This window comes from Dermacentor andersoni, chromosome 8, assembly GCF_023375885.2.
Source record: "Dermacentor andersoni chromosome 8, qqDerAnde1_hic_scaffold, whole genome shotgun sequence".
NCBI lineage: Eukaryota > Metazoa > Arthropoda > Arachnida > Ixodida > Ixodidae > Dermacentor > Dermacentor andersoni.
In genome coordinates this window covers 65,021,999-65,049,452 of record NC_092821.1, presented here as the reverse complement: position 1 = coordinate 65,049,452, position 27,454 = coordinate 65,021,999, and the positions used below count along the sequence as shown (strand labels likewise).

General features: G+C 44.7%; 1 protein-coding gene across 2 annotated transcripts in view; it reads right to left on the bottom strand.

Moving 5' to 3' along the window:
- LOC126538765 (uncharacterized) overlaps positions 1-25,209 on the bottom strand; it is a 76,558-nt gene extending 51,349 nt beyond the window's left edge. Inside the window, exons 1-2 of one of the 2 annotated variants that reach the window (XM_072289713.1) lie at positions 24,923-25,209; positions 15,160-15,366 (exon numbers count right to left, since the gene is read on the bottom strand). In XM_072289713.1, the coding sequence (XP_072145814.1) occupies positions 15,160-15,352 (193 nt within the window). In that variant the 5' untranslated portion in view covers positions 15,353-15,366; positions 24,923-25,209. Of the gene's footprint in view, positions 1-15,159; positions 15,367-23,360; positions 23,884-24,922 lie in introns of those variants that run through there. The other variant, XM_072289714.1, reaches the window with a different exon arrangement.
- Between the last annotated feature and the right edge of the window lie 2,245 nt (positions 25,210-27,454).

Here is a 27,454-nt window from a genome sequence, read left to right as displayed (position 1 = left end):
ACGCAAAACTTTTGCATCAACAAACATGTTGTCACCCATTGAAGTGGCAGCTCTCGCTGTGTACCACATTTGACCTCATAGACTAAGAACATTGTAAAATATGCACCACGTGCGATTCTGATCACAGTGGCTGTTTTGCAAAGCCCGGTTATCACCCATAAACACATAAAAACCTTAACTTTTCTCCTAAAATGTGACATCCTCCTTCGGCAAACTCCGTGGTACCATGCAAGTTAAATGAACACCGAAACAAAGCGGTAGCAAGGCAGTATAGTAGCACTACACTGTACTTCCGTCAGAGAAAAATGTGGCAATGACGAATTGGACGGCTCTGACGGGCCCATAGAGTATGTATGGGACTCTGCTTCCTTCTATGATGATGATGATAGTGTACTGTTGGCTTTCATTTCAGTTCTTGCAGGTGCTAAACATAGATGAAAGGAGGGATTCACTCTTGTAAATGCTTTGGTGCAGGCTCGGTGTAATATGTTGCTAAAATGCCATTTTGGTGCAGCATGGCACAAAGCCATGCTCTCAACACAGTTTGGCACAATTGGCACAGCTGTTGCCCCAATGCATTATGCTGGAAATATCCAGCAAGACACTATACAGCATCTCAAACTTTGGTTAACATATTAAATTGGTCATGCAAGGAAGGAGCGCAGGGTTTGCTCAGTACCAGTGCAATTGCTTGCTGCAGCCTGAAAAGCGATGATGTCCTGTTGCCTAAGCAGCCCGCACACAGTGGGGTGGAAGGCATTCAAAATAGACAACAATCCAAGGATAAAACAGTGGTACGATCCAGGCTCAATAGGGGAGGCTTCATTCGGTCCACCGTGAAGTTATAACACAGCTGCTGCTATTTGCCATGCTCCTTTTCATGGAGCACAGGAACAGTGCTTGAGGACAAACTTCAGTTTTGAAAACTCAAGGAACACTTGCGGTGCAGGATGGGCGCAGATTTATCATATTTTGCTAAAATGTAGCAGGATTCGGTGCAATTGATGGGGCATCAGCAACACTGTGCTAAGCATCACCCAAGCTAAGCAGCTCTTCTGTTCTTTTTTTAACCATTGTTTCGGCATCTGGAATGCTCAAATGATGCTGTATCAAAAAGATTAAGCTGAAAACACACTCCAAGTGTTTAAAAATGAGTTATGTCAGTGTGGACAACACGAAAGGAGTCCACAATCGTGCAGAACCATCAGAGTTCACGAATTAGTCCTTTGTCTTTCCCACCACTGAACACCACCGTCATGGTATTGTTCAAAAGCTCAAGATTCTGCCTTTTCGTTCATGCACTCCTCGCACAAGAGCAAGTGCAAGAAAAAAAAATCAGGGGCCGGTCTGACAAATTTTTCATTGCAAGCAGCCCTGCTGACGGCTCATGATGCCACCAAGCCGAGAGAAGCCTCATGATTGGCTGTTGCTATGGCAACAGTGCAACAACACTCCAGTTGGCATTGATAGGCTTGCTTCCAAGTTGACCCACCATTTCTTTTTTGATCACACCATGATTACAAGCAGCATTTGTTCTAAACTTGTGTTAAGAAGTTCGAAACCAGACTCCCTTACAGAAAGCAAAGCACGATGATTATATAATAGTACGCCGAGAAAGAGAAACCATTCGTCGCAACTATCACAAGACCCATTGATCAGATCGTGCCGGACCACCAGATTCTTTGAAGCATAATGCAATTCCATATCACGTTGGCAGTTTAGCTCTAGCAAAGCAAACTGCACCATGTCATGGCGTCATGGATTACATAACAATGCAGACATTGCACACGAGCCCTTTTACTTAGCAAACGGTACAGGACCGCAGAGGGTGCACCAGCACTTATTCTTGCAAGTCTTTGCACAGTCACGGGTTCTTGCAGTTTAATCCTCTTTAGTGACTAGGTGCACCTATAACGTCACCATTAGTGGAGACAGTGCATTTGTAGCACCAAGAAACACGAACAATGCAGCACAGTGTCTGCTACATGCAATTCGTGTTGAACACGATGTGGGACTCGTGCGCATATTTCCATGCGGTCTCGTGGAGAATTTTGCTGTGCAAGTTGTTTTCACACTGTGAAAATGAATGCTGCTTCGTACAAGCAGGGGATCTAACCAGATTTATCAAAAAGAATCTAATGGAGGTGCCTTACAATTCACTGAGCAAGTTTCAATACGTTTGGTTCTCTATGTTCAGCAAAAGCTGGGCTTCATTCTAAAGCCTTTCTTTTCATCATAGGTGCAATAGATAAGATTCCCAACACGTACAAAACTTTAATGAGATTTTCTCAGCATTGTTTTTTTCTGTGAGGTACCTAAGCTTTACAGAAATTTTAAGGATGTCTCCATGAAGGTATTTAAACAGACTTGGTATCATTCTTTTTACTAAGAACTCAACTATAGGCTAAGGCTTTCCTTTTTTGATAACCTTGATACATTATTTACTAGGTGATATGCAATCTAATTAGAGTAAGGTAATTTCTTATCTGCAATGTCGAAAGTATTTTTATCAATACAATAACTATAGCAATGTTCTATCAGCTTTAGGCTCTGTGGCAACAGTTCAGAATGACAGCATATTTCAGAGAAGTAATTTTTCAAAAAAAAAATGACTTCCATCACAATCCGTCAGAAATGACCTAATTGCAATCTGGCATTTTGTCATATCTACTTATCTAAATGATGTACATGAAATCTGTCTGCACATTTTAAATCTCCATTCAGTGATGTGCCCGCTTACCAGATTTCATTCAACATAATTTAATAAAATGCGAACCTTTCCTAGGACCCTCGTCGCTATTTAACAGCAACTGAATAACCAGAAGTCTAATGGCTGGAAAATGGAGAAGGTGGCTGCAGTCCATCAATCGAGTGATGTGCACTGTCATGAGGACCACCACCCTACCTTGACTAGCATTCCATGAAAACTTTTCAAACACCCGATATATTCTGATCCCATCAATTTTCTGGGAAGCAATTCATTCTTTCATTCATGTCAGCAAGACCTTGAAAGAAAATTCTATATGATAAACAATTTCTTTGTTTCACTAATGATTGGTTCATCACCTTAGATAAAGGACTTGATGCTGACTTCTTTTTTTTTACATTTTGTCAAAGCGTTTATAGGACTCAGTATGACTCAGTATGACTGAGTAGTCGTATTCTACGTGTCCTTAAACTTAAGCAGCTTAATATTCAAGCAAATGTGTCATCTTGGTAAAGGAGTTTATTTGCAATCAAACTCGTATGTCGCAGCCAGTAACTGCTGATCTACTTATTCACCAGTTGCACCCAAAGTTCCACAAGGATCCGTCTTGCAGCTCTTGCCATTCTTGATTAAAATTAATGATCTTCGTAACTGCACAATCATGAATTATTCTGTATGCAAATGACTGTGTAGTCTACCGCAAGATTACTAAGCCCGGTGATTCATATTTCAGGCAAGGGGTCACCACAATGTGTCACTCCGGTGTAGCAAGTGAATAATTAAACTTAACACTGGCAAGTGTAAACAGATGCGCATATTACATACTATGAACAATGGCAATCAATATACTACTGAATGACCCTATGTTATCATCAGTTAACACCCACAAATACCTTGATCTTCCCATAACTAATGCTCTGTCAGGGAATATGCAACTAAATTATTTCTCTACAAATGCTTATCGCACAATAAATAGCTTGGTTGTAATTTTCCCTCTTCATCTGCAAGCACTGACTCTCCACGGAAACCTAGTTTGCTAAAAACTAGAAAACACATCTGCCACTTTGGATAAAATTAAACATCACTAAACCTTGCACTTAAGAGATTCAAAAGCGAGCAATTGGCTTTATCTAGCTACTCCTGATATTCCAGTGTAACATGCACGAAAAAGGAAAGTGAATCTGCCATATACTACAAATGTGCTCACCTTCGCCTATTCCACAAGGTTTACAACTCCAACCATGTAGTGAAGAAGTAACCGATAACACAATCTTTCAATATTTCATTGAGATTTGACCAGACATATAAAATTGGCGTACCAGCCACCAAACAAACAGGCGCCATCATTCTTTTTTGCCCCACACAATTACTGATTGGAACGACCTTCCCAGATCTGCTATTCAAATCCCAGATACATCTTCATTCAAAATATCAATCTGTGACAGTATGGCTTAAGATATTTTTTTGTATAATTGTCTGTGCATTCTTTTTAACGCTTTGTTACCACTTATGTATTGCCTACAGGCCTTGAACGTACAAAAAATAAAGTAAAAATTGAACCTATATATAAGGTACACCTGTTAAACTCAATTGACTTCTGAAAACGTGGTTAAGCGCGCTTGTACACTCATCGTGAAATGCCATACTTACACATGTTGGGGTACAAAATTTCATATACCAAAATTAACACGAGCTGCAAATTCTGACAGCATAAACCTTGTGCAGGAAACCAACATTTATTGCACTACCCTCAAAGCCACTGAAGGCCTCATCTTCGAACGCACTGTCGAAAAATGCAGCTACTTCAGCCGGCAGCATTGTTGTGTTACAGTCATCAGCCTCCAAATAATGTTGAGGAAAATTTTTAAGCACTTTGAAGCCTATCACTGGCATTGCCTCGGTGGTGTGGCATGCTCAGGATGTACATATATCATGATCACATCATTCCTGCTTGGAAACACACAAAAGAATGGAAGCTGAAAGTATTAAGACTATTGCTGAACTGCTAAGCCTCCCCACACGGGCCACTGATGACAATGATGATAACTAGGTGCTGCTTGCTTAGTTGGAACAAAGGCACCGACGCAATAAGCATATGTGCTCATAATTGAGGGTGAATTTGTTGCCAGGCCCAAGCTTCCTAGCTCTTCCAGACATGTGGTGTCTATGAATATTAAAGCAAAGGTAGTGCTGATTAACAATTTAGTTCTTTGCAGTTGTGGTTCTTAAATAGGGGCTCACAAAACCATTTGCAGGGCCCACACGCCCTTGCGCGCAAGTTGAATTCAAGAGTAGAGTATACAGTGCATCACACCTTTCACAGGGTTTTTCAAGGTAGTGCTTGCCACCATGCCAATTAATCAAAGAAGAAGACATATCATCACTGCTATTACATATACAGTGCTTGGCATGTACCAGGAAATCTTCCTCCCGGTGGAGTTGATAAAGTCCATGTTGACAACCTCGTAGCACTAGCATCTGGTGCGACACAGGCTAGTTACGAGGGTACAAAAGTTTGAGGGTAGAAAGTCTGAGTCTATGAAAATCAGCGGCAAGGAAAGCTGCAATGCATTTTGTGTAAGGAAGCTGCAATGCATAGCCTCCCCAAGTTTTCGGTGGGCACCTTGGCTGACATTCTTCTGGCGGGATCCAGCAGATTTCTAGGCAGTTTCCAAAACCTCCACCTCGTTGTTTATGTAGTCTGATATTGTCTGCTTCAAGATTTCTAATTGTGCGACATAATGGTGGCTTAATTTCCATCGTCAACCTGCTATAATTTCCTTGCTTTGAAGCATTTGTCAAGTAGGAGGTGGACAACGAAGGCTCTGTCAGTGCCATTGTTAGCAGCTGGCGATTAAACCACTGAAGACTATCATTTGCTGAAGCGGCTAAGGCTAGAGTCATGGTATGAAGCTGAAGTGAACCACAATGCACACAAGAGGCGATACAAAGGGTGCCACCAACCATATGTGACTTACGAGTGCCGACAGCAATGACAGAACAAAGGCTCGCAGGAGAGAGCAGCAAGCGATGCCTGCTATCGAGGCTGTGTCAGAAATGGAAGCTCTGAAATGACATGCGAAATGCGTGCCACGCTGGTTTGTAGCTGCAGGAAAACAAAATAACAAAAATGTTCTTTGCATTTTCGCTAGTTCTTGACTTGCAATCATGAGAAAAAGTTAAAAAAAATGAAACGAGGAAAGCTTGGAACATGCTAAATTTTGGTAGTTATACAACGAATCTGTGAAAAGCATGGCGATATCATAGCAGAGTCCAAATATTCGGGGAGGCCCAGAAAATCGGGTGTCTGAAAAATCGGTCGTCAAACATCTCATTATTATACTGTGAAAAAGAATATATTTGAATTCCACTTTGTGCCAGTAAACATTTTGTAGACTATTTTGCAAATCACGCTGGAACCGCATGCATCATAATTATCAAGGAGAGTGTGGGTCTTGGTCAGGTGTCTCAAAACAACTTTAGCACAATCTTTCCGTGTTTGCCATGTGTATTGTGAAAGAAAATAAAGTTTTCTTGTTTGTAGTTGTGAAAATGAATAAAGCGTCATTGTTTTCGTCGTTACTGTGGCAAACACTCCAGCTTTGAAAACTTTGTGCAAGCACGCATCAATACTGCTGAGGGTGCAAAAACTATATGTCAGGGCTAGACATTATAATTGCACTTGAAAAGAATGTGATAAAATGGGTAGAATCATCAAGCAGGATTATTGCAGTACATTCTGTGAATAGAAAGCGAAACAGAGCAACTGCGATTTTCACTGGAAGCTTTGTTATGCAATCGCTACCCTGTTGACAGTGAACTTGAAGACACTGTGGTGGAATTTGTTTTGTGAGCATCGTGCACGAGTTCTCCCGATGACAAGAGATTCAATTCATTGGAAAGGCAATTGAATTGATCACTATTATTTCATTTCTCTAAGGGAAAGGGCTTGACTTTTCACATCAGCAAAGGTGGATGAGCTTGTAGCATATTGTAACAACAGTGCTGCAGAAGAATAACTATCTGCTGGGACAAACTAGCGGTACAGCAGAGGTCAGGTTGGCCACTGCAGTCTGCAAACACTGTGCAAAAAACCTGAAGCCACTACAGGCGAGAGAGGATCAGAACGACTGTGCGGCCAGCAGTCACTTCAAGATGCCTACAGGTCGACTGAAATTATTGCTGGCATGCACCTCAGATGCCCAGTGCATGCTGCTGATTGCCTGACGACATTGTTAAGAGTTCGGTTTAGCGGAGGCAAGGAGTACATGTTTTGACAGCTTGAGAACGGAGAGTTGACTGGCTTTATTTAAGAGTAAAAGTAGAATTGCCAAGTGGCTGTAGTGCTCAGTTCCTAGAAACCGTAGGGGCAATGACGCCCACAGCAAGACATACTGGATTTCCAGAGCAAGGGGCAATGACACCCATGGTGAGGTACAGCTTAGTGACGGACGGTCGCTACATGGGCTCCCCCACTAGAATGCCGCAGGCTTAGGTGTGAATGGTGGAAGGAATGAACAGTTGATGTTCAAGATAGGCTGGTTTTATCCACTCCAATGACACTGTCTCTGCCATGAATGTCAATCTTCATGGTTTTCTTTTAGGGAGGAAGAGGGGTTTAGAATTTTTTTTTTTTACTAAATTTAATTAAAATTGTCGCCCAGACAGAGTTTTTCATGCTGATTTCAAAAATATAATTACTTTTTAAATTGACTGAGTGGTTCCAGATATAATTAAAATTAATAAACTATTATTTATCTGAACAACTGTAAGAAGAGTATCAGCCAGAATGTTTATAAAGACATATATGGCTGGATACTACAAGGTGTAAACAACACAACTGTAGGGCAACTTTTTTTTATATTGCAGGTACTGCTAATTTTACAGCAATTTGAAGTTTGATCTCTAGACATGGCAATCATGTGGTCCAATTAGTAGCCAGATTTAAAAATTTACAAAAGCGAAATGAAGAAATCTGCTCCTAACATTGTGTAGTACACACATGTAGCTACGTGCCGCTGTTAAAATTATGGTTCTATGTGCCCTGAAGACCAAGATAGCACTTCGGCAAGCTTAAGAAACACCAAAAATGATATTCTGAGAAAACTTGAAGAAACAACGAGTTTATTTTTATAACAGAATACCACAAAATATTTGAATATATTGTATACAAGTGCTAGTGCATTAGTAGCCTCCAGGAATGTAGTCTGGCTAATGTCACTACGGTGATGACTTTTTAGCACCCGATGAAACTTTCAGCAGATGCATGCTCAGCAGACGTAGCCAGCATCTCGTCATCAATGCGATCTAGTAGTTCCGATTTTCGGTCAGTAGCAGGAGTTGGCGTTAATGCTTAAAGTTCTGCTTGAGCTTCACTGTGAATACTCCGCAAGGATTCCGGCTACAGAATAGTAGCATTGTGCTGAAATGTTGAAACGCGGTCATTGTCAGGAGCGCTTCGGGGGACTAAACCTAACACGCCATCGAGATCTCCGACGTTGCTCGACGGCGGAAGCGGGCAATCTAAATATAGTCTGACATAACGTAAGCGCGCGCGCACATTACATCTCGTTGGCGAGAACAACAGCGTCTATCATTAGACCAGCGGTTTGACCATGACCTAGTGAACTGCAGACCTGCACAGATCTTCCTACTCCAGCATGCCTGGTCTAATTCGCCCCTTTTGCCACTAGGGACAGAACGTGCGAGCACAGTGGGGCTAGTTATAGCCTGTTCGCTGTCGTCTGCTTCTGCAATCTGTTCAGCGCTCGTGCTGCCATTTCGGCAGGCACAAAGTGCTTGTATTGATGGTAAATGAATAAATTCACAAATACAGAAAGAAAACAAAAATTTTCTAATGCTTTGCGTTTGAACAGGGAAATTAGAGGAGAAGCGTTGCAAGGAAGGTAAACAATGAGCATAGATGGCAGCTGCAATGCAAGGCTGCATAAATTTATTTTTTCTAGTAAGAGACTGGAAAAATGATTTTAAAAGATGCATACGATAATCTAGGTTTCTTGAGTTGATCACAGATAGCCCAATCTCGTAGCTGACATTACGAACTACTGCTGTGTGCTATCATCATCATCATCATCATCATCATCAGCCTGGTTACGCCCACTGTAGGGCAAAGGCTTCTCCCATACTTCTCCAACAACCCCGGTCATGTACTAATTGTGGCCATGTTGTCCCTGCAAACTTCTTAATCTCATCCGCCCACCTTACTTTCTGCCGCCCTCTGCTACGCTTTCCTTCGCTTGGAATCCATTCCGTAACTCTTAATGACAATCGGTTATCTTCCCTCCTCATTACGTGTCCTGCCCATGCCCATTTCTTTTTCTTGATTTCAATTAAGATATCATTAACTCGCGTTTGTTCCCTCACCAATCTGCTCTTTTCTTATCCCTAAACGTTACACCTATCATTCTTCTTTCCATAGCTCGTTGCGTCGTCCTCAATTTGAGTAGAACTCTTTTCGTAAGCCTCCAGGTTTCTGCCCCGTACGTGAGTACTGGTAAGACACAGCTGTTATAAACTTTTCTCTTGAGGGATAATGGCAACCTGCTGTTCATGACCTGAGAATGCCTGCCAAACGCACCCCAGCCCATTCTTATTCTTCTGATTATTTCCGTCTCATGATCTGGATCCGCAGTCACTACCTGTCCTAAGTAGATGTATTCCCTTACCACTTCCAGTGCCTCACTACCTATTGTAAACTGCTGTTCCCTTCCGAGACTGTTAAACATTACTTTAGTTTACTGCAGATTAATTTTTAGACCCACCCTTCAGCTTTGCCTCTCCAGGTCAGTGAGCATGCATTGCAGTTGGTCCCCTGAGTTACTAAGCAAGGCAATATCAGCAGCGACATGTGTCCTATAGTGAAATGCAGAGGATCTGATAAAAGTATTCACAAGGAAGCTCTGCACTCGACATGTGCAATAAATGGGTCGAGTCTGTTTCAAGGAAAGGAGAGCATAGCTTGTTTTTAGTGTTGTTTGATGTCTAGATCAGTAGAATGCTTGCAAAAGCGATCTCGGTGCTTTAAAACGTGCTGCTCTGCAGGCCTTGTGTCATGGAACTCTTTTCAAACTGCAAAGATAGCTTTCCTGCGTGGTACAGCGACAGAATAATAGTGGTGCAAAAGACACGTACGCAGTGAAGCTGTATGCATAATTCTCCTTTTGAACTCATGACGCATTCACAGATAAATTTTAAGAGTTAAAATGAGTGGTAATTGTTCTGTCGTCAAACATTACGGTGGTTTCCAGTTTCTAAAGAGCGCAGAAGCGAACTTTACAACATGTACAATGAAACTGTTGTGTACTTTACGAACTCTATAAACAATGTGACTTAGCGTACAAGTTCTGTGCCTGAAAAAGGCAATAGAAGCAGCTATTTAACGCTATTTTAGAGAGCAGCGGACTACATGCTCCGACATTTTTTTAAGTTTGGGCAGTTAACTTTTGGAGCTGAGTGACCGATCAAAGCCTTGTGACATCGCTGCCACTGTGTTCGCAAAAATCATCAACTAGACAAGCAGTTTGTCACAACACAATAGCCGCCGTACTAATTACAACGCTGCACCAGTCAACTGTAGAGTAGCAGACGAACAGGTTATAAAAGCGACACCAACAACCAATGGTTGAACGAGAGTGGGCACAAGCGGCTCCCATAGAAGCCGGACATCTGTGCAGGTCTAGAGTTCCAGTAGGTTGTGAGTTCAACACACTGGTGCAGCCAGCATAACCGGACGTGGCCAACGAACTCCGATGTGTGTAGTGGCATGCGACGCTCGCCCATGCGCCGATAACGTCGGACTAAAAGCGTGCCTTATCGATGTCATCAGGAAATGGCGTGGCGGACTGCCATTTCTTGACGTTGTACGCCGACTTCCTCTTCTCTTTTTTCTAAATTTGAACTTTGTAGCGAACTTCCAAGTCGAGGTCAGCACCGCTGTCAGCGTGGGAATCCTCATTGGCGTGCATGGCTTGTGCAAAGTGGTCGCAGAGTGATGCAGATGTCGCTAGTCTAGCCAAAGGCGTGGCTAGCTGAGGGTCATGTGCGTTTCTCGACCAATTACAACATGCATTGGATCTTCTTATTGAGGCGGAATATCTTCACTGCCAATGTGCAGACGAAGCTGGTGGTGGCGGTAAAATGAAGCTGAAAGACTGCTCTTTCAAACAATATACGGGTCGGCGCGACCAAATGACCGCGGGGGCAGTCGCACGCCGTGGAAAAAGTGCTTTTTTATGGAAACTTTGGCTCATATTGTCATGATTCAAAAGCAGCAGGAACTGATAAAAAAGGGCAGGACACTTTGATTGCAGGCCAACTGAAAAGCAATCGCGCAAGGACCTCTTCTCTTCCGCAATGCACGAGATCTTCATCTTCCTCTACGTGTCGCGTACTGGATGTGGCATTTGCCTCCCTCCAGAGAGAGCATCGTCCCGATGCTCACCTAGCGGCAGGAAGATGTGTCAGACGAGGTATGGCCACTTGACTCCGAATGATAGGGCTTCATGTGCACAATGTGGACAACTTCTGGTGGACGTTGCCTCGCCCTGGAGGAGCAGGACTGTCAGGGATGACAAAATAGTTCAGGTCGCTGAGGCGCCGTAAAACCTTGTACGGACCAAAGTACCGCCTGAGCAGCTTTTCTGAAAGCCCTCACCGACGTATGGGACTCCAGACCCATACTTTGTCGCCTGGCTGATATATGACGTAGTGATGCCGTAGGTTGTGGCGTCAAGCGTCGTAGTACTGTTGTCTGGCAATTCTGACGTGGGCAAGTTGCCTCACTTCTTCAGCACGTTGAGCGAAAGCTTCAGCGTCCATGCCTATATCACTGCAGTCATGTGGCAACATCGCACCGAGCATCGTCGTCATTTCACGGCCATGAAAAAGGCTAAATGGTGTCTTTCGCGTTGTTTCCTGTTGATCAGTGTTGTAAGCGAATGTGATGTACGGTAGGATGTCATCCCAATTTTTGTGCTCCACGTCTACATACATACTCAGCATGTCGGCGATAGTCTTGTTCAAGCGTTCTGTTAGGCCGTTCATTTGCAGGTGATAAGCTGTGGTTTTTCGGTGAGCCGTACCACTGAGGCTAAGCACCGTCTTTAGAAGTGTAGCCGTAAAGGCAGTCCCTCTGTTTGTTATTATCACCACTGGTGCACCGTGCCACAGAACCAAGTTTTCAAAAAAGAATCGCGCTGCTTCGATTGCGGTGCCACTTGGAAGGGCCTTGGACAAGCCATATCCTCAGCAAACATGGCAACAGTTTCTTTCGGCTCTTGAATTTGTGATTCGAAAAGATGCTACGCGTGGTCTCGCCTTTCGGTGCTCCCGAACGTATGGAGGAACTGGCGGCGGAACTCATCCCAGCTTGGCCAAATTCCCTCCCAATTTACGAACCACGTGCGGGCTCAGTCTTCAAGAGAGAAATGCACATGGGACAGCTCCTGTCCAGCATACCACTCATTATACTTGGCTACGCACTTGTATTCCTCGAGCCAGTCTTCTGCACCCTCGTAGGTATTGCCGTGGAAGCTCACGGGAGATTGAGGAGTCAAAAGAGTCACCTGTGCAAGGCCTGGGTCTGCCATGGCTTGGGCAGTCGTGGTAACAGGTAGACTTCCTGGTAGGGGACCAAATTCTGGGCATAGGCCTAGTAGGCGATGACTGGTGCGATGAACAGGTGTTTCGACACGTGGAAAACGTCCTGGCCTTGATGTGGGGCTGTTGAGAGGCGTCCCAAACATTTACTCAGCGCCTCAACCAGTGTCACAATTCAAAAGCGGCAGGAACTGATAAAAAAGGGCAGGATACTTTAATTGCAGGCCAACTGAAAAACGATTGCGCAGGGACTTCTCTTCCGCAATGCGAGAGATCTTCGTCTTCCTCTACGTGCAGCATACTGGATGTGGCAATATATAGCCCACACTCATGCTAAAAATTTATATTACGACTAAAGATACTGATTTAGACAGCGGAAAATTTAGCGAAACGGTAGAATAATAGTTGGAAATTCCGAAAATACTGTTTTCAAAGTATCGGTGTTGATGTGATTTTTTGGTGTCTAAAACCCGTGTCCCCCCTTAACGCAAAACCATACGAAAGGAGCCTTCATAGGAAGGAGTCAATGGTGGCTTGATAGAGTCACGCCACATGAAGACATGTGTGGTTGAGTCCACTGTCGGGAAATTAAACACAGGCTGCCCATGTGCGACACATTAGGGTGTAGGTCAAAGCTTGTTGAGCCAGGAATGTCGCCTCTAAATGCTGCGTGGCCGCTGGTGGAGTGCTTTGCTCAGTGTCGAAAAACTGGCCTGGAATGTGGATTGCTAACCCATAGAACATCTCAGCTGCACTGACTCCGAGGTCATCCTTGGTTGTTGTTTGGAGACGCAGTAGTACTAGGGGTACCTTTTCCACCCAGTGATGTCTGTCGAGTGTGGAGGTCAATGAGGCCTTCAGTAGTCGGTGGAGAGGCTTGACCATGCTGTTTCACAGTGGGTGGTAAGCCATGGTGTTACGAAGGCGCGTGGTGAGCAGTCTTGCCAAGGCAGAAAAAAAGCGAGCTTTGGAACTGTCTGCCCCGGTCAGTAGTTACGAGCAAAGGGCAGCCATACCCCGACACCAACATAGCATAAAATGCTTCCACCACTGTTTCGGCCGTGATGTCTTGTAGAGTATTTGCAACAGGCCAACTTGAGCACCGCTTGACACACGTCAGGAGGTACCTGAAACCTTGGCAGGGCAGAAGACTGCCAGGGTCGCTTTCACGGCTTGACAGGCTTGGCAGCTTTTTGCCCAGCTTTGACCATCTTTGGTGATCCCTGGCCAGATGAAGCGGTCTCTGATAAGCCTCTGTGTCGCTCTGTTGCCAGGATGGCTTGGGCCGTGCAGTGAATTGAATATTGGCCACCAAAACTGATGGGGCATTAACAGGCAAGGAGCTCTCGAAATGGAGATAGGTAGCTGTGAACAGACGAGCGGTCACATATATGGTCAGTGAACGCAGCTAGCCAATCGAGACTCATCTCACCGGAACCCATCAGTACCATGCTAAGGACTGTGGGAGGTGTTGCAATAACAGCTTGTGCAAAATTGGAAGCTAGCTCTTGTTTGCAAAGTGCTCACCCAGTAATTAACACAGCCGGTGCAGCAGTTGTCACAGTTGCTGGTCGCTGAGTTCCTCGAAGAGGAGCTGTTGGCGCCTACTCTGTTGTGATGGCTCGAGGCACTGCAGGACCTTGCACTGCAGGATCTTGCGCTTCAGGTCATCGTATTTGGTGACTGAAGGCGTACCCATTAGCAAGTCACCTATGGCATCGGCGATGTCGGAGGGTAGCGTGGCAATGACATGCAGGTACTCTGCTGTCTCTCAAGCGATGCATCAGAGTCTCAAGCGATGCGTCAGATGCCTAAACCAAACTCTGGGATTCTTGGGCCAAAAGTTGGGAAGCTGAAGCTCTGCGGCAATAGCAGGAGACGTAATCATGTCATCGTCTCTGTCAGCAGGTGTAGGAGTAGCATCGTCCATGGCAAGTGTTCGAAAATAAAATGTAATGTCCTGCGCCACCACTTGTTGGGAGCTCTTTTTAGGGTAGGCAAGGAATACACATTATGACTGCTTGAGAATGGACACTCGACTGGCTTTGTTCAATAATAAAGGCAGGTTTGCCAAGTGGCTGTCGTGGTGCTCCAGTCGGGCAGCCACCTGGGTTCCAAAAAAGAGCAGCGGGCAATGACCTCCACTGTGAGATAGATTGGATTTCCAGAGCAAGGGGCAATGACCCCCACGGCAAAGAAAACTGGATTTCTGAGAAGAGGGGACAACAAAGTGATGGATGGTCACCACAACATTGTTGCACATTGCTAGTCCTGCTTAGTCATTACTGATGATGTGCTGTGGAATGTCGTAACTCAAAGCTGTCCTGGAAAAGATCCCTGACAGTTCACGTGTGCTTTCTGCCTCCCTCAATGAAAGAGCATATTGATAAAACAATGTGTACTTTGTTTGTAGTATGCTTAACTGCATTAAAGAACTTTGTTTATATTTTATTCACCCTACACACAGGGGTCAACTGACATTCTGCATTGATCTCTATTCCCGTTCTTACAGAAATACACCGCTTTTTAAGAATAACTAAGCAACTCAAGGGTGTAACGTTATCACAAAGCAATGTCAGGCCTACAACAACATCAAGTCAAGAGGGCTCTAGATTAAACTATGCCATCTAAGGTGCTTCAATGTGATCAGTACAGCATTATTTCTGCATTTTTTCCCAATCAGTATGCAGACAAGGCTCGCAAACCTGCTAATTTGTCCTCAGCAGCAGAATGTCATACACACTTTAGGAAGTGATACCAAGCTAGCCAGACTTGGCCATTCACAACGCTCACACACGCAAGCAAATGTAACAGAAGTGCCAGTCACTGCCCACCTGAGGTGGAGGTTAACTGCTCCACAGTCTCCGTAGTCTGCACGCTCCTAGACTCGCTCCATGCTTTGAAGCAGCACCCGACAGACTTGTCAGCCAGAGGCAAGTTGCACTGCATGCCAACCTCGACCTGACCGACGATCTTGGAAGGGGTGTGGCATTCCATTTTGGCAGGGAAGCTTTCAGCTAGGCTCATTGCATTTGTGAAGCCTGCAGAAAACAATTGGGGTGATTACAGTCCTGCTGCACTATCAAGAAGAGGTAAATACAACAAAAGAATAAATGCAAGGGCACTTTACAATGCACAGCCATGGAATACAATATAACCCTTTCGGTTCAGTATTCCTAAAAGGCTACAGGTAGTAATCCATATTGATTACTCTAAAGCAAAGCAATCTTTTTGTGGGAGGCTTACAACAGTAGAGCATATCTTAGACACTTTTTCATATGGTACATTTTAAAGCTATTGGTGTAGTCTAACTAATGAAATGTGACTGCAACATCCTAGGATCATTGCCATCAGCCTATTTAATGTCTGCTATAAGGTTCCCATGTCTTGTGCCAGTTGATACTATTCTGTGTGCAAAATTTCTATTTCATCACACTACCTAGTTGTCTGCTGTCCACAACGGCCCGTCATTTCCCAGGATACCCATTCTGTAACCCTGAAAGATTGTCGGTTACCTGCCCTACACCTTGCATTGCTTGCCAAATTTCATTTTTAATGCAATAGCATTCTTTAAGAATTTCATCCAGTTAGGGGTAGCTCTGTGTGTATGCAAATATGTATATGTGTTCGTTTGCATGTGTACATGCGTGCATGCGTGCATGTGTGTCTGCACCTAACCTCTTTCCTGCCAACTTCGGTCACTGGGTAGTCTATGGCCAAATGGGTAGAGCACCTGACTGCTGTGCTGAGAGAACTGGGTTCAAAACCAACTGTTGGCCCACTTGCGTCATTGAGCATGTAACATTGTGTACGTGCGGCTATTCAACAAACCTTTTTGATGCCAAGTTCGTTCACTGGGTATGTGCCAATCTTCAATGACCCTGGGCGGCATCTCCCACTTATCTCCAATTACCCTTTTCTTGTCATCTAATTTTACCTTGTCTACAACTAGGTTGGTTAGCCTGTTTCCCCTTAACTAATTATATCTTTATCTCTTCAAATTGAGAACAATCCTGGCCCTCCCTAACCTATGTTTACAGCCATTTACCCTACTAACACCTCTACATCCTGCACTATGCAAGGGTCGGCACAGAGTACGAGACCTATTTCCTCCCTTGTTTCCCCATTACAGCTTTTCCAGGTTGACTTCCTGTTATTGCACTTCCGGAAGAAGGCATTCATAATTTGAAGGAGATTCCTTTCTATGAATTCTACCAACATCTCTCATGTACAATTTCTAGAGTTGATGCCATAGTTGCCAGTCACCCTTTTTGCCAGCCATATTCCCTTTACTTTTGCATTAAAGCTGCCCATGAGAACAGTATGCCTTGGACATTTCTCATTGCTATTTCAACATCCTCATAAAACTGTTCTATTTCTCCACACCACTGCAGGTTGGAGAGTAACTTTGTACTACCCGTCATCGAGAACTGCTACTAAGTTTTAAGACGACTGCTACCCTCTTACTGTTACTGTCACGTTGTAGTGACAGAGAACAATCAAAGTGGCACAATGCATTGGGCAAACCTGTGCCCAGCAAACCAAGTAACACTCAACACAATGATAGCGGCGAGCACACTCATCGATCGCCGAAATAGCATGTGCGGGTCAAGTGCATTGAATTTCATACATGACTAGTAAAAAGTTCTAGTTGTATCGCTAATGCCTCCATGCTTTCCAGAAAATACTACACAATTCATCTCATGCATACAATCTCGTTACACAAGCTTCAGTGACAACACACACAACCAGTGACAACATTTGAGAAACTTCCGATACAGAAAGGTGTCTGTCTCTTAAGCTGCCTGACAATATTCTAAGAGAGACTGGACTGTGAAAAATTTTCACCGAAAACAAGCTATTTAAGTGCATACCAATACTGCAGAATTTATCCACATTGCCACTATGTACTTATGAATTAGAAGCCCAACCCTCTATTCCCTCTCATCTGGAAGACCTCTGTAGCAGAGGATGTGGCCGTTAGTCAGCTCTGTATAAGCTTCCTATTTTTCAAACCTCACTACAACCAGTGATATCATAGGCAATGCCCGATAATACCTCAAAAAGCCCCACTAAGTAGCCTCACGTGAGAGGGTTCACGTGTTAAATGTTGCCAGGTTCAATTTGCAGGGGCAGCCTGTACAGATCCAGAGATTCTCAGCACCCTCCCCCGCTTTGCAGGTCTGACTGCCGCCTTCCTGTGTGTGTACTTCTTGTGTGTGTACTGCCGCCTTCAGTGTGTGTACTGAACCTTGACCTGGGAGTGCTTGCCGGCACCCGTCAAGATATGAAGGCGGATGTGAGGGTTCATTTTAGCCATAGGGATTACAGTGCAGTCCACTTATAACAGTATCAAGAAGATCAATCTTACAACCAATCATTACAATGTCTGGATGAACTGCTGCACAAAAAAGAAAAACAAAAGCTGCCAAACATACCTTTGTAGCTGGAGCACAAATTTGCCACTCGCACTAAATGATACAGATTGTATGGAGTAGACATTGAAAAATAACATGTTTATTTATAGCCATAAAGAGCATGTCGAGCATCTGGCGTGCCGAAATAGTCAGAAATGTGCACCTGCTCTTGAGGTATTTCATGTTTAGAACTGCAGTGTGCATCAGATCCAGCTGCTGCACGAACACCGGTGGAAATCCTTAAGTGCGTATGAAATCAATGCGGGACTTGATTGATGACAGTGCATTTTTCATGAACATCAAGGTCGAGGCGAAAGACGGGCCATTGTCTTTCTCGTCACTGCGGCTGCTGTCGTCGCACAATGCCACCGTTTGTAATAAGAATGATCACATCGTAGGAGATCTCTCTGCAGAACAAGGCAGTACCATGTTCACTCAGAAGCTCCTCCAGTTGAAGCACCACTTCTTTCACCGTCAGTAGCAATATAGAGGCTAGAAACAGCAACCTGCTCCCAGAGCTCGGTCATGTCAGCGGCTTCTACCATGATGGTATCACTACCGTGGGGGTTTCACTTTGGCACACAAAGCCCCCCTTTTTGAAACAGATTATGGTGAAAGATGGTTTCTTGGGTGCAGCCTTCAGGATCACGGCACTCAATATCACTGAATGCATGAGCTCGTACTTCTTTGAGTATTGCGAAATTCGCGACTTTGTCTCAAGCAAGACACTTTTATGCTTTGCTAATCATATCATGAGAAGCCAACAAAGACACCAAGGAAAACAGGCGAAATTACTTGTACTTGCCTTTGCAGTGCCATTTTGGTCACGGCAAAGTCAAAGTTCTTGGCCACCTTGTCACTGCTGCCAGTATACATTCTGATCCTGATAAGATTCATGCTGTCGAGAACTTTTTTGTACCCTGCTCAGCAAATGATTTCTGCAGTTTCGTGGGCTTGAGCTCCTATTTTCAGCGGTTTGCTAAACATTTTGCGGATATCACCCAGCCACTGACTGACCTTCTCAAGAAGGACGCTGCATTCTTTTGGGGCTGCGAACAAGCTGATGCCTTTTTGCTGATAAGTGCTTGCAAGCGGTTATTGCGCATGAGTTGCATTATGCTGCTGCATTTTCTGTATCTGTGCCCCCAAAAGGCACTGGGCGCTGACCTCACAGGGTTACATATACAGCTGAGAATAAACATTGCGGGCTCTTTTGTGTGCCTTCAGACCTTCCTGCGCTTGTTAGAAGTAATCGGGCAGCGCTATCCAGTGTGAAGGTACATCACGAAGTAAAGGAAAATAAAGCGTAGTTTTCTGACCCTTTGTTGCATGAATGTTTTTTGGCATTCTTGCGTGCTTACATACAGGGCAAGCTCGCGGCAAAGCACTTCTACACTTGCCGACATTCACTTCATCTTTAAGCGCGAGCAGCGAGTTATCTATTGAAAGCCCAGTGTAAAAAGCAGGCACACGCCAATCTGTGCTTGGAAATGTAAGCACAAGGACGTAGCGAGCCACGCCAATTTAATCCAGAGGAAAGAGAAGGAGTGATGAGCGAAAGAGCACGCAAGCACGTAGAAAGCCACGTCAAGCCAATCCGGAAGACAGACGAGAAGAGGAAGCGCGGCGCTGCCAACTTGTGACACTAAGCTCAGCGGTACCTGTCAGGGTGTCTTGCAGTGGCATGTTTCTTCAGACACAGTGCTTCATCTACTATGCTTGCTGCGATGCATTGTTTTCCCCCACCTAACCTGTACCACTTGCTGATTAGTAAATGCAATTTAGCTGCTTGCTGAAATTTTTATACAGAGGTTAATGTGAAAAACAATACTGCCCTGTACCGACCTCGACACACACATTTCGTTGTCACCTCAAGCCCGAAGCTGTACAATGCAAATCAGCGGTCGGGCTTGGCAATTCTGCTTTCCAACTAACCTAGTTAAAAGCACCACATTTGTGTACTCAGTGTTTTTTCTGGCAGCATATTCATAACATGTGTAATAAAGATGAGCTCCTGTATATCATCAGTGATATTGAGAACACATTGAATGCAGCTCAAGATCGTAAGGTGGCCAAATGCTACTCCTCTGTTGTTAAGCTAACCACCTCTCATTACTTTAATGGGTAAGCATTCTTTGGCGAGTACCCTAGCAAAATCTGTCTGTCATGCGAAAAGTGTAATGCCTTGTATCTGCAGAAAAAGGCGTAGTTTGTGCAGTTAATGCATTTAATCATTTTAATTGTGTAAATGTAGATGATTGGTAGCTTTATAAGCAACAAGGAACAACGAAAGAAAAGAACTGTTCCGAGAGAAAACCCATATGATCAGATTTATGCATATCCATACGGATACATAGTGCTCCAAAGAAGATGCCTAGAGAAGCCTATATTAGGGGTGACCAACCTGAAATCTGGGGGTGGGCAAACAAATTTAGGGTTATACGCTTACGCATACTATAGTATACATACTTAGACAACTGCAGTGGAGTTTCTCCAAACTTACTGCTACAAACTGAAATCCTATCTGGAAACTGAAATTAATGTGCCACCACATCTGTTCCACATCTAATAAGCTTAATTTGTACATGCAATTTTTACGTGTCACTCATGCATATAAAAAAATGAACGTTCAATTGAATCAGCAGGAAGTGGCAACAACCGATTCGCCAACTGAACATTCAATGTTCAAAGGACTTTCTTTTCTATGAACAAAATTGGCAACGAACATTGTGACATGTTTCATCTACTTGAACAACTTTTTTTCAAAGTAATTTTCACATTATTTTCTGGCGGTTCAAGTGCATGTGCTTGATCATATAAAACTGTATTATACATGCCAACAGTTAGCAATCATCACATCCAAATGCAGACGTTCACAGATGGTTTCTCCAGTCTGACTAGGGTTTTCCAAAATAAATCACATGAAACTAGATTTACTAAAGTGTGTGACGAATTCATGTTTAATTCTGTATGCATTCAATAATGGTGAATATCAGAGGATGGTTTTCAATGACCTCACATCTTCGTAAAGAGGCTTGCGGGGGTCGAGAATCATGTACATTTGAAGCCGCAGGCAGTTTCCTTCATATTACCCATACATGTTTCTATATTTGCTTGAGGGTTGTGTACGGAGGCTTGGTCGAACAAAGTTGCCTCTGCAGCCAGAGATGACATTCACAAGCTTTTGTAAATACTGTGCACCACACTGTTTGTAGTGCACATACGATATTATATGTCACTGTCTTACTTTGGCTTGATATGTTATGCACACTTGGCCGTGCTTAGTTTTCAAGCGATCTGCTTCTCTAAGGACAATTTCAGTTATGGTTTTGAGGGTGGTATAGCCGCTCGAAATAGCATTTTGTGGGTTTTGTTGTTGCTTTTCATGCAGCTAAATAGGTGCAATACTCTTCATACGATCCCCATATCGCTGCTATGTGGTGTCGTCTTCAATAAGTTCAAGCTTTCAGAGTACAGAAGGCAAAATCACGGTCGCGAGCTTGATTATGAGAGTCAGTAGCGCATATTTCGTAGGCAAGCACCACAATATTCGAAGCACAATTGCTTTAAAACCTGCATAAAGCGCATCCCTACAAGCTTCCGCCGGAGTGCCTGCCAACACTCGAGCTCTGTTTCTTGGTCAGCTTAACTTTTGCATCACATTTCTTGGCTTCAAGTTGTGTTTGTGAAGACCGAGAATAATTACCACATCCATTGCACCATGAACCAGCGCCCATTTTTTCCACGAGGAATCAATATAGATTTGTTCTCAAGAATGAAAATATAGATTCTCGTACTCAACATGTCGTTCACACACATCGGCTTTGTCCGTGAGACATTCTTTCAGCACAGCATGTGTTTCCATATATTGACCCTTTTTGCATAGCACTTCGTTCTAGAGAAACAATGATCATGATGACTGGGGTTTATTGGCACCAAAGGCTATAATAAGAAACTGCTGTTGCTGAATAATGATCATTGAGAAGTGGGTGAAACACTGCAGTATAGAGGCCTAAAAAATATTCTTTGGAAAGTGCGTATATTCTTAATAAAACTAAACAATGATACATGATGTATGGTGTGAAAAACAATGTACCATGAAGACGTGATATACTAAAATATGTCGCTACAATTAGCATCACTGCCTCAAATAGCCCCTTAAGCTTATTTTTTAACACAGTGGCCCGGAGGCATCTGCCATACACGTTGCTATTACAGCATCAGCCACTCGTGCGAGGATGTGCTATGAATATCGTGGGCTTATAACGTGCAATAAATTGACATCTTGTAAAAAAAATTTAAAACATATTTATGATCAAAGATTGTTTCAGCACCAAGAATCATTACCAGATGAAGGGGAATGTGGCATCAGTATGCTATAGGAAAGTGCTTTTTTCTTCAGCTTCTGCTTCCCATCACTCCACTAAGACAAGGAGAATGACCAGCCTCTCACCACACCTATCGCAGAGGGGAGGTTTGCTACCAGGCAGCAGGTAAGAATGAGTACCCTATGTGTATAATTTCTCGGTCGACAGAACATGTTATCAGTTTGTCGCACTTTTGTTACTGAAGGCCAATTTCGTATGTGCGGCTTAATTAAAGAAACGTGATGGCACTGTCGGTGGCATGCCGCACGTGGCCTCAGCGACAGCGCACGCATACGAAGCCATTACTGCTTTTACCTTGCTTCTGTGCAATCAGCTGTCGGAAATGCAACTGAGTTTTTACTAATGCACTGTGCTCCAATCGTGTTGGATTGAAGACGTGTGCAATAGTCGGCTGCAAAAATTGTGGCGGGCATATTGGAATGGAATGAATCTGTGTGGCCAATTTCATGGACCACTGCTGCAACTGTCGGTACATGTTACCGGCACTTTTAAATGTATGGCTTTCCTCGAGGATATAGATATTTGCTCAACCACCAGTGCTGTATCTCTAACCTTCAAAGAAAGGTCTTCAGTTCTGGAATGTCGGCAAGAGTACCGCTTGTTAAAAAATTAGAAAGGAGGTAGTGCCGCTTCCTGTCATAGCAAGTTTCACTTGCAGTATCTAAACACATCTATCCCAAACGGCATGGGATCTTACGCCCACTCTATCGCCAACATGTCAATAAGTGAATGGGTGCACACTTCACTATATATGTGAACTATATACACACAATAAATGATACTACGCAGATGGTGCACAAATGGTCGAAGCTGAATGTTTTGCGACAGTCCACAAGAGTGACTAGCGATATCTTTGCTACAAGGTATTTAAATGTACAAAACGGCTATGTTTCAAGCTGTGTGCACAGCAATAACAAATATATCGCAACTGAGCACACCAACGAGCAATGAGGCAGAAAATAATCAGATAGTGACCACACTGACAGACTTTGCTGAATCAGAAATGTGACAAGCCACTGCTTCAAAATATTTTTCAAGTATGATGACCGAAACACATTAACCCTGATTCAATTCATGAGTGGAAAGTTTGGATGGAATGGAATACATATTTCGCCCCACTTTTAGAAAAAGCACCATATATGCTGCTCGCGCCGTTTGGACAGCTTAATCAGCATCGAAAACTCTTTTTCACGTTCTCTGAAGCTGTGGTCAAAGCTCCGCGTCGCTCACCCAGTAGCCGCCTACGCCATCTCCCGAAACAGTGGTTTGTTAAGCCGCACCGGCGTCATACGCATCCATTGTCAACACGAAGGCAGCTGAGGCAAGCAATGGACGCATCACCACGTGATCAAACATGGCAGCGCCCACGGGATCACCGTGAAAGGGTGAATATAACTCTCCGCCGTCGTCACGGTGCGAAAAAACATATTGAGCACCAGCATCACGTTGCATCTGGCCGCTGAAGCAGCCGTGAAAACTTCTTCCTTTCGTGAGACACCGACGCGCTTGTGCGCTAAACTTCTCCCCGGAAAAGAAAAAAAAAACGCCGCACATCACACGACACCAACAGCATGACCACAGTAGCGAGAGACAAAGCAGCACCACCCAAACGTATACACACGAGAAAGCAGAAGTGAAACCAGAAGCGGGCATAAGTAACGAAAGACGCGATTGCAGCACCAGTAGTTCGTGTGATCATCATTTCGGCAGTGCACTTGGTGCACTCTTTTGCGATAGACACGATGGTGATAACGTCACTCCACTCGCGACGTTTAATAGCGTCCTCGATCACCTTGCCCCGGAATTGCCCCGAAACTAGAATGGTGCGATTTGCACCGCCGTGGTGGCGCACTGCGGAGGGTCAACATCGAGGACAAAACTGCACCCCGTGCAGGGTGCTTGCCTGCAGCGCTACATTGCCCCTGGCGCGAAAAACGTGCGCGAACACGCGCGCGCGCACATTTTATTGTTTGCAGGTGCTGAGCATCTGCGGCAAGCGCTCGAACCTTGTCAAACTGCGTGCTCCGACATACCTGGTTGCAAGCAAACACCAATGGATTTTATAATTAATCCATACGACCCGTTCCTGACGACCCGTTCAACGAACCTGTCCACTTTGGGCCGCTCTTCACCACATTGTTTTTGGACGCGAGGTCGATCAGCATGTCGTCTTCGCTGTCAGACGAACTTGAAAAAAGCTCATCTATTGCAGCAACTAGGAGCGCTTCCTTTCTCATTGCCGACATCTCCACTAGCTAACTCCGTCAACTTCGTTGCAACCGCAGCTTGCGCAGCTATCGGGCCAGAGCGTCCGCGGTTCTGCAGTCGGCAGTGCGCGCGCGCGTCGCACGTCCCGCAGTGCTTGCTGGGATTGCACCCCGGCGCACCTCCGATTTTCTCGGTGCGAGACGGGGCAACGGAAAACCGCCCCAACAGGGTGCGCTTCCGGTGATCGAGGATGGTCGGTGCGCACCAGTGCGGTTGATCGAGGATGAAAGTGCGCACCAAGGCGCCCCGGTGCGCACCGGTGCGGGTGATCGAGGACGCTATAAGATTTCTTGGAGTGCACTTACCGAGTGACGCTATCCTTAGTGCGTGAACACCACTTCGGCAGTGCACTTGGTGCACTCTTTTGCGAGTGACACCGTCACTCCACTGGTTTTCTTAAAGTGCACTTACCGAGTGGCGCTCTCCTTGACCGCTTGACAGATGTATTGCTCTATGGTTGTTCCTACAATTAGGTGTCGGCAAACGAACAGGTAATCGTGCGAAACTCTGAGAAGTACTCTCACCTTTTATTCCAGATGCGTTGCGGTAACAGCGGCACTTGGGCAAGGGGGATTTTGGGCCTGATAAGGGAATAGACCCCGGGGTGCCCGACGATGGTCTGATGGTCTGACGTATCCTTCGAAAGCAGGTCTTTATTCTATGGCACTGTGACCAAAGTCGCTCTCCTTAGTGCGTGATCACCACTTCGGCACTGCACTCAGAGATTAAAGAACCAACTGGTGCACTTGGTACACTCTTTTCCTCTCCTGCTGCCGCCAACTGCCCCAACTGCCCTATAGTGCACAAGAAAACGGTTGAGTGGGGCGAACGGATGGGGCGGCGCATGCTTACCGGTCGAGCGCGCGACGACGAAAACTACTGTGGTGGCGCTGCGATCGATGTGCATTAGATGGTAAGTGGATGGTAAAGGATGGATGGGTGGATGGATGCTGATGGATGGTAAAGGGGTAAAGTACCTGACGAATGTACAAGTAGGATGAGAATGATATATAAGGGACAGGGGGACAAAGATGACATAATTAACTACCGGCCTATAACTGTGACGTCAGTGATTTACAGGGTGGTTATGCAGAATATAAACGACAGACTGCAGGCATGGGTAGAGAACGAGGGGGTGCTTGGAGAGCTACAAAATGGGTTCCGGAAGCATAGGAGGCTAGAAGACAATCTGTTCTCACTAACACAGTGCATTGAAATCACTGAAAAGGAACACAGACCCCTATGGCTGGCTTTTTTGGATATCAAGGGAGCCTCCCAAGCAACCTTGGCCAACTGCCGCTGCTTGGCCGATCGTCGGGAAATGATCGTCAAACGACTATATTGGCCAGCGAAGGTTGGCGAGAGGTCGGTATGACAACGGCCGCCGCCTTTACCGGCGGGCAGTCGGCAGAGGGCGTCTTGCCAACCTCTCTGTCAGACTGACTCCCGACCCGCCAGTTGGTCGCCGGCTCGGTACGATGGCAACGCGTCGGACCAACGCCCGAGGCCGATGAGTAGCATAATTTAATTTTTATATCAATTCCTGTCTGTCGGTCTATACTTATAAAATTCTCACTAGGGAAATTTGTTATAGGTGAAGGTAATACATTGTTATGCTTACAGAATTTATACTTTTCGTGACTATTACATATATACACAGCTGCATTATAGCGCAATGCGTTCAGAAACAGCGATATATGTGTGTGGGACCGTTTTCTGAAGCAATATGAAACTCGTCGTACGCGTAAATATGTGAATTAACCTGCCATGCTTCTTTAAGGGAAATTCTCGGGATGCTTGCAAGGATTAATTCTGTAAACATGCGGAATTTCACGTGGGCTGTGGTATATATTATGAATTTTCGCTAATTCTTTTTTACTGTAATTTAAACACTAAACTTCTAGAAATATTTGGGGTTTAACAAAGCAAACGTCACTAAATTAAACTTGTACCTACCGCCCTAAACATGGCCTCCGAGATGCCATCATAGAGCGCCGACGAATCTCTGGGGCGGAGCGCTGAAGCGGTTAGTGCGACCAGACATCGCATCGCTCTGTTAGCGCTGCCCTCGGCGCGCTGCCACGTTCGCTGCACTGCTAGTTTTCCTCCTACTCCCTCCCACAAGCGTCTCCTCTCCAGAAACGTCACCCCCCTCTTCCGCCCGGACTCTCCGCCTCCGCGCCAAGAGCTGCAACACAGAGGCGCCTTCCCCACCCACTGCATTCAGCCACCACTAAAAAGAGACGCGTTTTACGATGCTTGGCATCTTTCTTTGCCTCCCTCAAGCTCCTTTATGCATCAACTAATAGCGCTTTCACTCGTGTGAACGACAAGTGCACCAGAACATACGTATGCTCAGCCTGAAGTTAACTTATGCGAATTATTACAGACTGTGGAGCTAGGAGTCCTTGAATTCCGCTCAGCAGGCAGTACCGAGCGGTGATGCTTTCATTCCCAAACAGAAAAACTAATGCAGGCCTTGCTCCACAGTGAATTTTTTATATTTCATTTATCACGGCAAGACTATTCGTATCCTCCTCTTTTGGATATTTGACGTAAGGAAAGTGTCAGAAAACTAGTTAAACATCTATTTACTACAGCTGGTGCAGATATATTGTTTACTCAAAATGAATTGGTCAGATATGAATTCACAATTTAAAATTTCGGAATAACATGCGCGACGAGGTGTTAACACTGAACGCACGCTGAGCATTTGCCAAAAGGCGAACGCGAATTGTATTGAACCAAGAATAGAACTACGGTTAGGAAAATGCATATTATGTGGAAACCGCTGGAAACAAAAAAACAGTGGCGCAAGAAAAAAAGAGGACTAGAAACAGAATGAGCCCTGTGTCCTCGTCTTTCACGCCATGATGTTTCCCATGAGCCAAATAGCCCAAGCAAACGTTATGCGACATACTAAGAATTAACTTCCCCTGATAAAAGTGCTGATGTCTTCATTTTGCAGGAGATGACTGGGGAGCGCCAGGGGTTTTCTGTTCCTGCTTTGTTACAGGACTGTGAAACGTAAATGCATCAATAGTATAACTTCGATG